Raw genomic sequence first — 14,034 nt, 5'->3', positions numbered from 1 at the left:
CTACCAATAACTGCTGCTAATTCTTACCCAGCTACATTCGAGTTGTTTTTTTACTTGTCTGTCTCCCCTCCCTGCCCAGAGTTTAAATTCCACTGAATATTAAAAACTTGCTTTTGTAATAATAATGATAACCTGGTTGTCAGATGCGAGGGAAAGGAATGGAGGGTGAGGGAGTAGTTGATGGGGGTCAGAGGTACAGACATGAAGATATAAGGTAAATAAGTACTGGGGGTGTAATGTAAAGGAACAACAAGAACACAACAATGTGGTGATAACAGTACTAGTAATAATAATAGTAGCAATATCATGTGAGTGCTTACTGAGTGCCAGGAAGTATTCTATAAGTCATCGCATTCTGGTAGAACTTCCTATAGAAAGTAGAAGTGTTCTGTATCTGCACTCTCTGGAAAAGTGGCCACTAGCTAACTATTGGCATTTGAAATGTGACAGTGTGACTGAGGAACTAAATTTTAAATTTTATTTAGATTTAAATAACCACCTGTGGCCAGTGGCTAGTATAGTTGAATTTCAAAGCTTCAAGTTCTCTAACTATATTAATCCATTCAGTAGTCACAACACCCTCTGACTTGGTTAGAGTATAGAGGAGGAAATTAGTTTTTTGAGTAGTTAAGTAACTTGTTCAAGGTCACACAGCTAGTGGGAGGCAGAGCTGAGATTGGAAGCTCCAATCTCCAGGTAAATCTGGTTCCAGGAGCTATGCGGGCACCTTCTGTACTCCCACTCCTTCATGTCATTCACAAGCATTGAAGTTCCAAAGGCCAGGGGCCAGCATGATATCTGTGTTCTTGCTGCAAGGGAGGCCAGCAAAGCAAATTTTGGGTTCTGACCCCAGGGAGCTAACTCTCATAAGGTGGGGCATTCCTGAAACATAGGGAAAGTATTCAGAAGGTTCTAGACCAGTGGGCTTGGCTGCTCCACCTCTGTATACAGGTTTCTCCTAGACTTAAATTTGCAAACAATGGGAACAATAACAAAATATGCCCTACTGACATATTGCAGCTGTCTCTCATCAGATGCTCTTTCCTCCAAAGGTGGAGCGGTCAAATATCTTATTAGTTACTGTTTCTAAGTCCAGAATATTTGGTCCACACTTACTCTTTTGTGTTACTGTTCTATTATGGTACTCTGTAACTAGTGAGCCACTAACTGACCTTTTTTTTTTTTAATATCTATGTATCTATTTACTTATTTATTTGGAGAAAGAGAGAGAGAAGCACGCATGAGCAGGTAAGTGAGGGGAGAGCCAAGAGAGGGCAGAGAGGAGCCCAAGCAGGCTCTGCACTCGGCATGGGGTTCAATCTCAAGAGGCGGACACTTAACTGACTGAGCCACCCAGGTGCCTCACCACCAACTTACATTTTCTTTCTTTTTTACAAATAGTTTATTGTCAAATTAGTTTCCACATAACACTCAGTGCTCATCCCCACAAGTGTCCTCCTCCATGCCCATCCCTCCCCCCCTCCCCACATCCATCAGTCCTCAGTTTTGTCAGCATTCAAGAGTCTCTCATGGTTTTCCTCTCTCCCTTTCCCCCACCATTTCCCCCCTTCTCCCCCTTATTCCTCCGTCAGGTTCCTCCTAATCCTCCTATACGTGCAAACATATGATATTTGTTCTTCTCTGCCTGACTTATTTCGCTCAGCATAACACCCTCAAGGTCCATCCATGTTGCTACACATGGCCAGATTTCATTCTTTCTCATTGCCATGTAGTATTCCATCCTATAGATAAACCACATCTTCTTGATCCATTCGTCCGTTGATGGACACTTAGGCTCTTTCCATGTTTTGGCTATTGTGGAGAGTGCTGCTATGAACATTGGGGTACATGTGCTCCTATGCCTCAGCATTTCTGTATCCCTTGGGTAAATGCCTAGCAGTGCTATTGCTGGGTCATAGGGGAGTTCTGTTCCAACTTACATTTTCTAAAGTACTAGGAACAGAGGAAGGGGAGGAATTAGTTTAAAACATAAATATGTATTTGTCAAACTAAGGAAGAAATATGAATGGATACTTCTATCTTAGCTTTCGCCATTGGTCCTGAACCCACAGTTGGTATTAACTCCTTTTCTCCACTACCTATTCCATATTCTCTTTGCCCTCAGCAACTCACAGATGACTGTAGGCTTTTATCTGACTAGAACACTTCAACTTTCATTCCTGGGGTATCTGTGTTCCTGATGGTCCTGCCTATATGGCGTTATTTCCGACTTGCATTATGTTTTACCACTAGAAATGGCAAAACTGGAAGGTATTTCAGGTTCCAGACACACACCTTCCTTTTCTCACTCCTGAGCAGCCACCCTCTCTGCCCTTGAAAATTAAGATTCATTGCTCCGGCCAGTTGTATAACCTCATTTTTTGACTGTCTTTTCAGTGTCACAAGGAGCTCAGAATTGCTAGGTTGCAATTTAAGCTTCCAAATCAGTGGAGGCTTTGTTAAGTCCCTCGGTGAAAGCATTCTTTTCTTGGGTACCGNTCATTAGGTGTGATGGCAGGGAAGAGGAGATGTGTACTTGTTCCTTGCCCACATATTCTGGCTGTTGGAGAATGAATGTCATATATTATTCACTGGTTACAAGCATCCTGTGGGACCTTAACGTCATGAGGTATTATCTCCCACATAGCATAGGAACTGAATTTCCAGTAAATGATTTAGCATTCTGAAAGATCATCTTTCTGGATCATGGGGTACTTGGTACGACCAGAAAATCCCATTAGCATCAACCCATTGCTGTAGTTCTTTCACTACAAAATCCTGAGTGAAATACCATAAAGGTAAACAAAGCATTGAATAGTTCTGTGGATGACAGAGGCATGGCGGACAAGAAAGGCAATTTCAAATTCAGAGTAAGTGTCCTTCATATAAAACTAGCAAATGACCACTGAAGGTTGAGGATATATGCTTGAAATCAACTATGTCTTCATAAAGTTCAGATGGGGTATAAAAGTTCATTCTTAATTGTTACTTGGAGGCACAAGGAAAGCAAAATTAAATTGAAAAGGGATTTGAATGAGTTCAAACCCTTGGTCACTGACTCAGTATGACCTTGGGCCAGATGCTTAACTGCTGATAGCTACCTATTCCTCACATCTGTAAAACTGAGATGATGATACCTGTGTATGGAAAGCTGTGAACCCCTCCAGTGAAAGGCGTGTGCGCGTACAGTGTCTGTGAGTAACCATAATCCTCACCCTTCCCTCCCTGTGACCTGTGTTTAAATTGAGTGGTGCTTAAAAAGATTGCCCATGAAAATGATGTCCTCAAAATTCATGTTGTACATGCTCTCCCAGCATCTGATACATTTCCTTCACAGCACTTATCACAGTTGGTGAGAGTGTATTTGACTGTTTGAATAACGCTTGTTTCCTCCATTAGATCCCAAACCCCATGAGAAGGGCAGGGTATAGGTCAGTCTGTCCACTGCTGCATCTCCAGGGCCCAGCTCAGTGCATGTGTGTGGTTAGGTGTTCTGTAAATATTTATTGAATGGATGAATAGATGAATAAATGAATAAATAAATAATGCGTGTTCCCATGAATTCTGCCCAAAAATAAAGCAAAAAATAAAAAATACTTGAGAGGCAAAATTAGGAAAGTAGTTCCCCCACGTCCTGCATATGGGAATCTAATGCTGTATCCCATATAAATGAAAAAGTGATTCCTGTTGGTCATAATCTGATGGTGGGAAAGGCGCCATGAGAAATTTATTAGAGTAATTTTCAACAGCATAAATGTCTAGTAACAGATGCACACACACGGCACGTTGCCTCATTCAGCTGCCATCTGTCAGACAACGATCCTAGCAGTACTGGTCCATTAGAGTGAGAAGAGCAGCTCTCTCACACATGTTTAAGTTCCATTTTGAAACTTTTTCTGAAAGCCTTGAAGGAGGAAAGATGTTCCCATGTCTGTCTGCTCAGTAATGATAATGGTGTATTACAGCACCTTGACGAACCATGAAGTCCATTCGATGTGTCATAATGCTCAACAAGGAAGTATTTTCTCTTAAGTGTTTTGTCAGAAGTCAAACTAAATAATGGCACCAAGAAACTCACTCAACTACAAATGATTGGGTCCAACAGAGTTCATTGCAGATTGTGCAACTGGCAACAGAAACTGTCATGAGATGAAGGCTATAATCCATGCTGGTCATCATTACTGTGTATGATAAATATATATTTTTTTAAACAGGGCAAAGACAGTATAGTAGACTCTGTAGAAAAATATAGTGTATCTCCGTATGTACATACAATTAAGTTATCCCCAGTGAAAGCATAATGATCCTTGGCCTGGACATGCCTTTCCATAAAAACTTTACCAAGCTTTTTTGCCGTATAAAGATGGAGACAGTATTGGCCTGTATAAACTTACCTTGTGCATGACTAGTTAGGTTGGTGGTGTGTCATAAAGTGTAGGCCAACTTTCATAAATGTCTCAGTGCTTAGCGTAATGCCTGGTACCCAACTGGGGTTTAGTAGATATTTGTTGAATGAATGTTCGAGGACCAACAGAGGCAGTTCCCTCTAGACTCCAAGCATGAAAGCAGGTCTCATAGCCTTAGATCAAGCTGACTATGGATTAGAGCTTGGAGTACACCAAGTGCACCAAGCAGAACACAAAGCAAATTGCTGGGCACCACTGTGTACGCATAAGAAACTTCTGACGGCTGTGCGATTTCCAAAATGTAAAGCATCAGGTATGTGTTATTTTGGGAGCCAGACATCTAACAGTGGCTGTTTTGGAGAGTAAATCTATCTGAGTCTTGGTTTAGTTGCAAGAATGACTAATTTTATACTAGATTCTCACATGATTCAAAAGTGTGTGAATGACTCAGCCCATTAATATCCTTAGCTCCTATGATCTCCCCTCCCAGTGAAATGATAGCTATAAGGCAATAATGATAATTGGAGGAGGAGGAAACCTTGACTTTGCCCTAGGGCAGTAAAATGACATACTTAGAGTAATTGCATATGTATATAATACTGTTAGAAATGAGGTGTATTATAAATATTTAAAATTTTATGTTAAAGCATGTTGGAAATGATACGGGTAAGGACAAAATTCTGGCATTTGTTCCTACCGTAATCACTCTTCCTAAAACAGCCAGCCTCTTCGTAAGGGAAAGAGCCACCAGAGACCTAACGTAGTTTGTTGACAGCTCACTGATCGCCTTCTCTTTGCTGACAGAGAGAAATACTGCAGTCACGGGAGTGTTGGGTTCCAGTTAAATGTAGCTAAACATTCATGAGTGATTTTGAGCAGAAACTGAGCAATTCGTTGGAGAGCCAGTGGAACTTTGGGGTATTTGTGTTTTTTTCCTGTTTTGGCTCCATCTTTTTGAAACAATTAATTAAACAAAAGATATGTATATTTTCAGAGTACGTACTTTGTGCCTATCTCTGCTTTCACTAAAGTCCCCAGTGACCGAGTCACCAGGTCCAGTGGACAGGTTTCAATCCTTAATATAGCTTGACTCTTCTATTGTAGCATTTGACAGATCTTGAAATTCCTTCTTGGACTTCAAGGGTATTTTCTTTAGTTTGTCGTTTTAAGTCTTGTCCTTTTTCTTTTTAGGTTCCTTTAGCTGCCTCATAAATGTGGTATTCTCCTAGGTCAGCCCTTGGTCCTTTCTTGTTTCTCTTTGTTCGGTCTTCTTGGGAACCCTGTCATTTCCATGGTTTCTGTTACAGTCTATACAGTGACTCTTCTGTGTGGTGTTTCCATGTCAGGCTGCTGAGCTGCTGACCTATACATCCAGGCACCCCAAAGATACATGTATAATGATAACACCAATAATAGCAACAATAACAGCTACTCATTATTGGGTATTCCCTGTGGTCGACAGCACAATGCTGCATTGCTTCATTCCATCTATTTTTCTCAGCAACACTGTGAGGCAAATAAGTGAGGAAACTCAGGCTGGATGCACTTCGTAACTTTTCCAAAGTCATTCAGTTAGTAGCAGAGCCTCACGTTTAATTTCAAGTCTAGAGCCTGAGTTTTTAACCATGAATCCTTTGGGTTAGCATATCAAAACGGAATCGTTTACTTTCCCCTCTCTTCTTCATGATTTTTTCCATTATTCTCTGTCCTGCTTGAAAGGACCATATTTCATCCCTCAAGTAGAAATCTGGGAATTGCACTCTATCTATAAATATTGTGGATCACAGAAGTACTTTTATTTTCATGGCTAAAATATCTCCTTTGCATTAAATAGAGGTTTCAAACTCGTGGGCCTGATATATTGTCTGGATTATGCATTGTTTTGAAAACTAGAAAACGTGTCACAAACATCTAGATTTCTGATTTTCCTTTAAGAACTTGGACTTGCTCTGTCCCAGGGCCACAGACATCTGGAGCTGTGTAGCAGCTTCCTCTCACCTGGGGCTTGTCCTGTCTACTTACCATGGCCCTCACCACTTCCTGTTGACCTCTTATTGGGGGTTTCCTCAGAGCTTTGCTTGTCTAGGCCTGGAGGCATTTATGACACCTGGTAAAGTCTATTGTCGTGCTTTCCCAGCTGGTCTTCCTCTGTAGTTTTTGCCCTAGTACTTGAATGATTTTCTTAAATGAAATCTGTTACCTGTTTTCTCTTAGCATTGGTGATTTATGTTTCCCCACTGGCTCCTCCTCCTTAGACCACAAACATGTTCAAGCCTGTATGCCAAAGGTAAAAGGAAAAGGATAAAAAGTTTTTAACATCCACGGTATGCCAAAGTTAAACACAGGCATGGGTTAATTGATCCTTACAGCACTGAAGTGGGTGTTCTGATTTCCTGAATCAGGGGTAAGAGACATCTGAGGCCTGGAAGGACCCAAGATGCACACACAGGGTTGTTTCAGATCTGTCTGACCCCGGGATACATGTTCTTTTTCCTCCATTATGTCACCTTGATTTCAAGCTACTCCTAACCTCTGTGCAAATAAACAAGTCTCTTTCCCATGATCTACTCCCATCTCTCTCTTCCTTTACTGCCAAACTGTAGTTCACCTGTTAATGCAGAACTCCCTTAATCTCTTTTCTCATCTCAGTACAGGATAATTTGGCTGTCCCATAGTTCACTAGTTCCTCAACATCTTTTGAGCACCTACCGTACAACAGGAAGTGCACTAGACCAGGCAAACAGTCCTTGCCTGAGAGAAGCTTCACAGGCTGGTGGGTTGAGACAGGTAAATCATTCCACCACAGGGTGCAAAATCCCTGCTAACGCAGTCCAGTTTCTGTTTAGACCTTACCTTACCTGAGCTCCCTTGCATCGTTTTCCCCCAAGGACGAGCATGTCTGTCAGGAAGACTTTCCCTTTTCTTTCTTCTGTGGCTTTCCTCACCCCTGGTTTTCTTCTTTGCTTCCTTTAGAGTTCCTTTTGCATCTCTTTTCTTTCTGTTCCCATCTCCTCATGTGAAACATCTCTCCCGGTGGGTACCAGATCTCTCCCCTCAGACAGACATTCAGGACGGACATTCATTTCTTCCTCAAGAAAAGATCCTTTCCTTGGTTGCCCATATTACCTATTAAAGATCTTGGAGTCACCATCAATCCCTTTTCCCCGCTCTCGCAAAAAGACTTGGCCATTGTGCTTTAAAAATGGCATCATGAGGTGGTCAGGTTGCCAGGGCCTCTGCCATTAGTTAACGCACAGCAGGAACTTCCTTCCCCCTCCCTGTTTGGGGTGCATCTTATATGCTTGAACTGTAGCAATGATTAAAAAAGGTTTCTTATGGTACTCTTACTTTACTCTCCAAAACCTCCTAAAATTGTCTTTCCTGCTGCCATGAGACCAGGTCTCACTTTCAGAGCTGTTCACCATCTGCTCCTCGTCAACTTGTCTGGTTTCTCTCTGGTTTAGCCACAGTTCTTAGCACACAGAAGGCACTCAGTGAATACTGGAGGGGAGGAAGTGGGTGCCGTATAAAACCTGACTTCTCTCCCCAGGGCAGTATCAGATTCCCATTATGTAAGTAGGGTGTCTGCTAAGTGTACCTCTCAATAGTCTCTATCATTTTTAAATTATAATGCCATAAAGATTAATAATCTGTGAAGTGTTTTTAAAAAACTTCTGCTCAGGGGCGCCTGGGTGGCTCAGTCGGTTAAGCATCTGACTTCAGCTTACGTCATGATCTCACGGTTCGTGGGCTCGAGCCCCGCATCAGGCTCTGCACTGACAGACAGCTCAGAGTCTGGAGCCTCCTTCAGATTCTCAGAGCCTGAAACCTGCTTCGGATTCTGTGTCTCCCTCTCTCTTTGGCCTCCCCCACTCATGCTCTGTCTCTCAAAAATAAAATAAAACATAAAAAAAAAAAACACTTCTGCTTCAAAAATTTACTAACCCAGTGTATGTGCTGAATTGTGTAGCCCCCAATTCATATGTTAAAGTCCTAAACCCCAGTACCTTAGAATACGACAGTTTTTTTGGAGATGGGGCTGTTAAAGAGGTAGTTAAGTTAAAATGAAGTCATCGGGGTGGGCTTTGAGCCAGTGTGACTGGTATCCTTATAGAAAAGGGGAATTTGGACACAGACACCTAGAAGGAAGACCATGTGAAGGATGACACAGGGAGAAGATGGCCGTCTATAAGCCAAAGACTTCCAGCCTCCAGATCGGTGAGAAAATAATTTCCACCTGGAAGCCACCTAATCTGTATGTTGTTGTGGCAGCTATAGAAATTAATATACCCAGTGTCTTTTAATTCCCTTAGGTTTTAAGTCCTGCATCAAGGGACTTGATCCTCGGGAAAGGAATGGACTGAGGATCCAGTAAAATCTCTCCTACCATCTCACATTTCTTTGAAGTATTTGAAATTTGTCCTGGGGAAAGGAGGGCCATCCTTCCCTTTTTTGGACTAGATGACATTTATGATCAGCTACCCAAAGAATGGCTTTTTTCCTTCCCATTTTGGGACTATTCAACTTATTTCTCTTGAAGATTCAAACAAAGCAAGAGTCCATGACAAATATCCTTAATCCCCATTTATTGCATTGATTTAAACAGATAAGGAGTTCAGTATTTTCCAGGCTCTTGTTTTAGTAGCTCGAGTACAGGAAGTTCTCTCTGGCATGCATGGCCGTGCCAACTGAGCATCACGTTTCCAGAGAAGATGCTTGCTGCAGTGAATTTATGTGCTTTCCAGCAGTTCTACTGAGGGTCTGGCCTTGGAGAAAGCGAGTATTTTGAATCACTAAATTTGGCTTATTCAGATTTTCCCAGTCCTATTTCAGGTCACCATGTTGTCAACCTCAAAATGCCTATCCTTCCTCCACCTCCACCGCCCCCATCTTCCAGCCAGCTCCCCTCTGCTTTGGTGGTAATGGAGCTGAAGACATTAAATATGTTGAGTGGGTTAGAGAACTTTTGCATTTACTGATCATCTGCTCTGCTCTGCTCTGATTACCCAGATTAAATAATAATTTCAGCCCATAAAAGCCCTTGAGAAGTTCACCTTCATACCTGCTTATAATAGCACCATTTACATCTCAGGTTGGTGTGAGTCCATTTTATTTTATAAATCCAGAAAAAAGACTATAATTCTTTTCTGAGAACTTGTCATTTATTTTCCGTATCTACTCTGAACTTTTTGTGCCACAGCCTTGAACTTGTTTCATCCTGTTCTATCCATTATAGAGGTAGAGGATAGCTAGTCACCATGTGTAACAGCTTTTTCTTGAGACATGAGGCATTGTTAAATTGCCTCTGTACCTTCTCTTTTCCAAACTGAGCTTTATTGGTTCTTTAGCCTTCCAGGACTTACTTAAAACTTTTAATTACATGTAAGATGTGTCATTAAAGCCTCTCCATATTTCTCACAGCTCTCTTTGATGATGGGTCCGGCACTGGTTGAATATCACCCGTACAATGAGAAGATAGTCAGTTTTCCCACTCTGTGCCATAAATTACATGTAGGCATTTTGGTTTCATGGTTAATTTTCATTTTTTGATTTAGCTAATTACAATGCATAGCAGTTAAACAAAAGAAGATTATGTAATTCTTTTTTCCATGACAAAGGGTAATTGAAACAGGTAAATTGCAGGTAGTCTTTTGACTTCACATGAGTTGACCCTCAGATTCAGAGAGAGAAATCTATTCCATGGACTGGAACCAAAAGCAAGAATTTTCTCTATCTGTCTGCAGTCTTAACATTGCCTCCAACCAACTGGATTATAGTAAACAAGTCATTTAACTTCTTTCTATATAGTTTTATTTATTTATGAACCTGAGGGAGGTAGACATCAAGGTTAGATGACCTCTGAGTTGTCTTCCAGCTTCGAAGCTCTCCTAATGACAGTTAAGTCGATCAGTTGTGGGTTTTAGTGAGGAGGTGTATTTGGAGCATGTAAGATTAATTTGTTTGAAATCTATCGAGTCCATATATTCAGTACTACCTACTGCATGCCAGGTGCTGGCAAACACAGTGATAAATCACACATTTTTCAGAGAGTCCGCATTTTGTTAGGGGAAAAGAGACCTGTAAAAACAAATGCAGTCGAATATTAAGGGGGCTGTGGTGGAAGTCTAAGGCATGTTGGGACGCGAGGGAGAGTTTGGTGAATTTTGTGGGAGGTGCATCAGGAGGCCGAATATGAAGGCCCGAAGAAGGGCAGTCATAGTGAAGCAGCCTTGGGGCTGGGGGACAGCAGCTTGATGGCAGTGGCTGAAGTTTGAGGTCGAGGAAGTAGAAACAGTGGGTACAGATGATTTTTCCAAGGAGCTGGACTGCAAAGAGAAAATACTTGAGGGGAGTGAGCAGGGATCAGAGGAGGTCATTTGTTAAATTTGGAAGTACAGAGCCAATTCAGAGGTTTTGGGGGAAAGAGCTTCTAGAGGGGAAGGTTTGTCCTGACAGAGGTGAAGATGGAATTAGGAATGAACTTGAAAGCAAGATTAAGGATGGAAAGAACAGATAGATAGGTTGCTCTGGTGATACAGCAAACATAGAAAATGTCAATTGTGGCATCCAGGAGGTAGATGAATGGTAAAATATAATTCTTTCCACTTTGCCACATGTTTGGAAGTTTTGTAATAAAATACTGGGAGGGACAAAAGGAATGTAGATTGAGAGTTTAGCTTTGAACAGAACAAGGGACACTTGTGACTACAGATGGCCACAGACGGCTAAGTTCTAGATTAAAGCCTCAGCTTCTTTATGAAGTAGGAGCCACTCTGTCCCTCTGGGGCAGAGAGTCAGAGGAGCCCTGGGGAGAATGAGAGCTGGAATTACCAGTTAGGGAGGAGGCGAAGGGACTGAGCAGACCTGGGGGAAAAGGAGGAAGCCATGAAGGCTCAGGTTCTCTTGAAGTTGGAGGCCGCAGAGTTGCGCTGGCGTGAGATTTTTCCCTAGTATTTGTCAGGAGACAGCAAGTTAGTAGGGCGCTGGAGCGAGAGTTTAAGAAAGTGGTGATTAGATGGGGGTGAATGGTTCTCCCCAACTGTTGACCAGCCTTCTGTTCTGGAACAAGGCTCTCAGGTTCTGCTGGGATTGTGTTTTCTACGTCACTGAATTTTTATTCGAATGAAATGAGATAAAAATAATGTTACCAAAACGGTGTCATTGTTAACCTTTAACTAATGTAATCATATTGTCTTCCTCAGGTAAAAGAAGAACGTCCCGAGAAAATACCAGATCTAAAATTATTAGTGGAGAAGAAATTTTTGGCTTTACAGAATAAGAATTGTGACACAGACTTGCAAAATAATGCAAAATTTGTACAGTTTAAACAACAACTGAAAGAACTAAAGAAGCAATGTAAGTCCACATGCTTTGCTTTGGTTTGGCTTTTTGAATTTAGGGAACTGACCTGATACACTGCCCCAGAAAACTGAGTTTGTAAAGTCTGCCTATCTGCTTGGCTTGATCCTCTTTCTAAATTGCTTTTTATTGTTGTTGCAATTCTGTATTTCATCTAACTTTTGGTTCAAATCAGCCTGTCCATTTCTGAAAGCCAACAGTTTCCACAAAGTGTTAAGAAAATTCCCCAGCAGCTAGAGGGCAGTTACACGGAATTGTCCCACTGCTGGGGAGAGGAATTGGGAAAGTAAAACGGAACTGTTTTATTAAAATAGCAGTCGTGTTTTTCATATTATAAACTGCTGTGCCATGCTTTAAAACAACCAGTTTGATTCTGGTTTTGCTGCTTTGGAGGAGGAGTAGCACCGCTTTCTCTGACTCGTATTTTCTTTTCCCTTGTGGACCAGAATCCTCTTGATCCCTTCTGTCTCAGTAGTCGCATAAATGCCACGTGATTGTGATTTGGACTCCAACATAATTTTGATTCAAAAATGGGAAAGGAAATGATTCATTATCCAAAAAAAATTTTTTTAGACGGTATTTGACAGGAATCTGTCTCTTCTGTACAGAGAAGTGCATCTGTCCTTTTCCTCTGTCTGCATAATCCACTTACCAACTTTATGTGATTTGATCATTTTTATGTCGGCGCTGTTTGTCATTCCTTTAGCCTCATGACTCTCTTATTCCTTACAGAATTGGATAGGGAAGCAGATAACTTTTTTGTAAACTTTAGGTTCCCATCACCTTCATTTGCATACGTTCGGAGCACTGTGGTACCACATGCAGATTTACTTCATGTCCTTATTTGTGCTGAGTGGAGGGATTCGTATTTTGAAATAAGCTTTCTTTTAAATATAAGCATTTTCTTTAAATTGATGCTGAGATCTCAAAAAATGACCGAGGAAGCAGCTTTACTTTTGTCTATCTCACAAGTAACTTAAGTTTCACAATTTGGAATGTTTTGCAATCACGATGAGACTTTTGCTTTAATGTGGATTTAAACAGTAAGCATTTTCTCCACATTTTAGTCTGTTTTTTTGGTTCTTCTTTGAACATCACAGCTACCAAAATCCTTCTAATATAAATTGCATGGTCCCCCCCCAAATGGGTAAGAATCCCCCAAATGGGTCATATAATAATTTGCTAGTGTCTTTCTGATCTTAAAGATGCTAGTGAATTTCAGCTTTTGGTGTTGGTCAGAGTAGCCACAGGTATTTCATTTTTCTGCTTGGAGCCAATAATGACAAAGTATCCGATCATAATTCTTGATTTTTTAAAAAAGATATCTTATAATACATATTGAAGGCTAAATATCCAAAACTATAAGTTTCTTCCTCCTTTGTTATTGTTTACAAAGTTACTGTTCCATTAGAGACCACTATAAAGACTTTTAGAATCATACACTCACGGGGACACACTTTCTAATGAAGACTGTGTAATTCAACAAAATGATAAATGTTGGAATCGTGGTTATTATTCCTTTAATTCTCTCTAAAATGGTCAGGGGATGGTGTTGGGGGTGGTTTCCGAAGGCCAGCAATACTACACGTCATTCGGATAGACGGTTAAACTTTATGACACAGTAGATTTATACTGAAAGAAATGCTTCCTTATACCAGGTTTCCCTATATATCTTACACTGGTATTAAGACAAATTTCCCTTTTTGTTTCTCCTAAAATACTCTTCTCAAAAGCTTTTAAATCTCAAATGACAGAGCAAGCAAAAATATTAATACTTTTTTAAAGAGCTCTGTAAGATGAGCACGTACATGTGACTTGCAGATGCGGTTTTCAGTGCGTGATTCGTACTGTCAAAGTAGTACTGTGTGCAGTGGGTTCTGTGTCTTTAGCTCTAATGCTGCCGCGAGGATGATTAGCATCGGGAGCCCCCAGTGTTCATGGAGCCAAGGCAGAGGGACTGGGGTTTATACAGGAGCCGGTGAATGTTTGTTTTGAGAGATGTCCTAAAGGCAAGGAATTACAGTAATAATCTTTTGTTTTAAGACTGGAAACTACGGGCCAGGGAGAGATTCTTGCTTCAAGTTGCCTATCTTGGCAAAGGGAGGGCTGAAACCGTTTTATTGGTCGGCACAAATCGGAAGGGTTCTTCCATGAAAATCAACACCATGCTCTCACCACCTTTATTTACACAAATGTAAATTGCATGGGATTAAATTTTGCCCACTGGGGGCCCAATCACAGGACTAGGAAGTCCTTTGCTGGGCGGGGG

The 14,034-nt window shown here is 41.2% G+C and overlaps 1 protein-coding gene across 2 annotated transcripts in view; it reads left to right on the top strand.

Moving 5' to 3' along the window:
• Positions 1-14,034, top strand: part of NSMCE2 (NSE2 SUMO ligase component of SMC5/6 complex) — a 214,929-nt gene that overhangs the window by 55,182 nt on the left and 145,713 nt on the right. For both annotated transcript variants that reach the window (XM_077764218.1, XM_077764221.1), the window contains exon 4: positions 11,609-11,762. In XM_077764218.1, the coding sequence (XP_077620344.1) occupies positions 11,609-11,762 (154 nt within the window). The remainder of the gene's footprint in view (positions 1-11,608; positions 11,763-14,034) is intronic.

Source organism: Crocuta crocuta, unplaced genomic scaffold (assembly GCF_008692635.1).
Source record: "Crocuta crocuta isolate KB4526 unplaced genomic scaffold, BGI_CrCroc_1.0 scaffold260, whole genome shotgun sequence".
Classification (NCBI taxonomy): Eukaryota; Metazoa; Chordata; class Mammalia; order Carnivora; family Hyaenidae; genus Crocuta; species Crocuta crocuta.
This window is presented reverse-complemented; position numbering and strand designations above follow the sequence as displayed.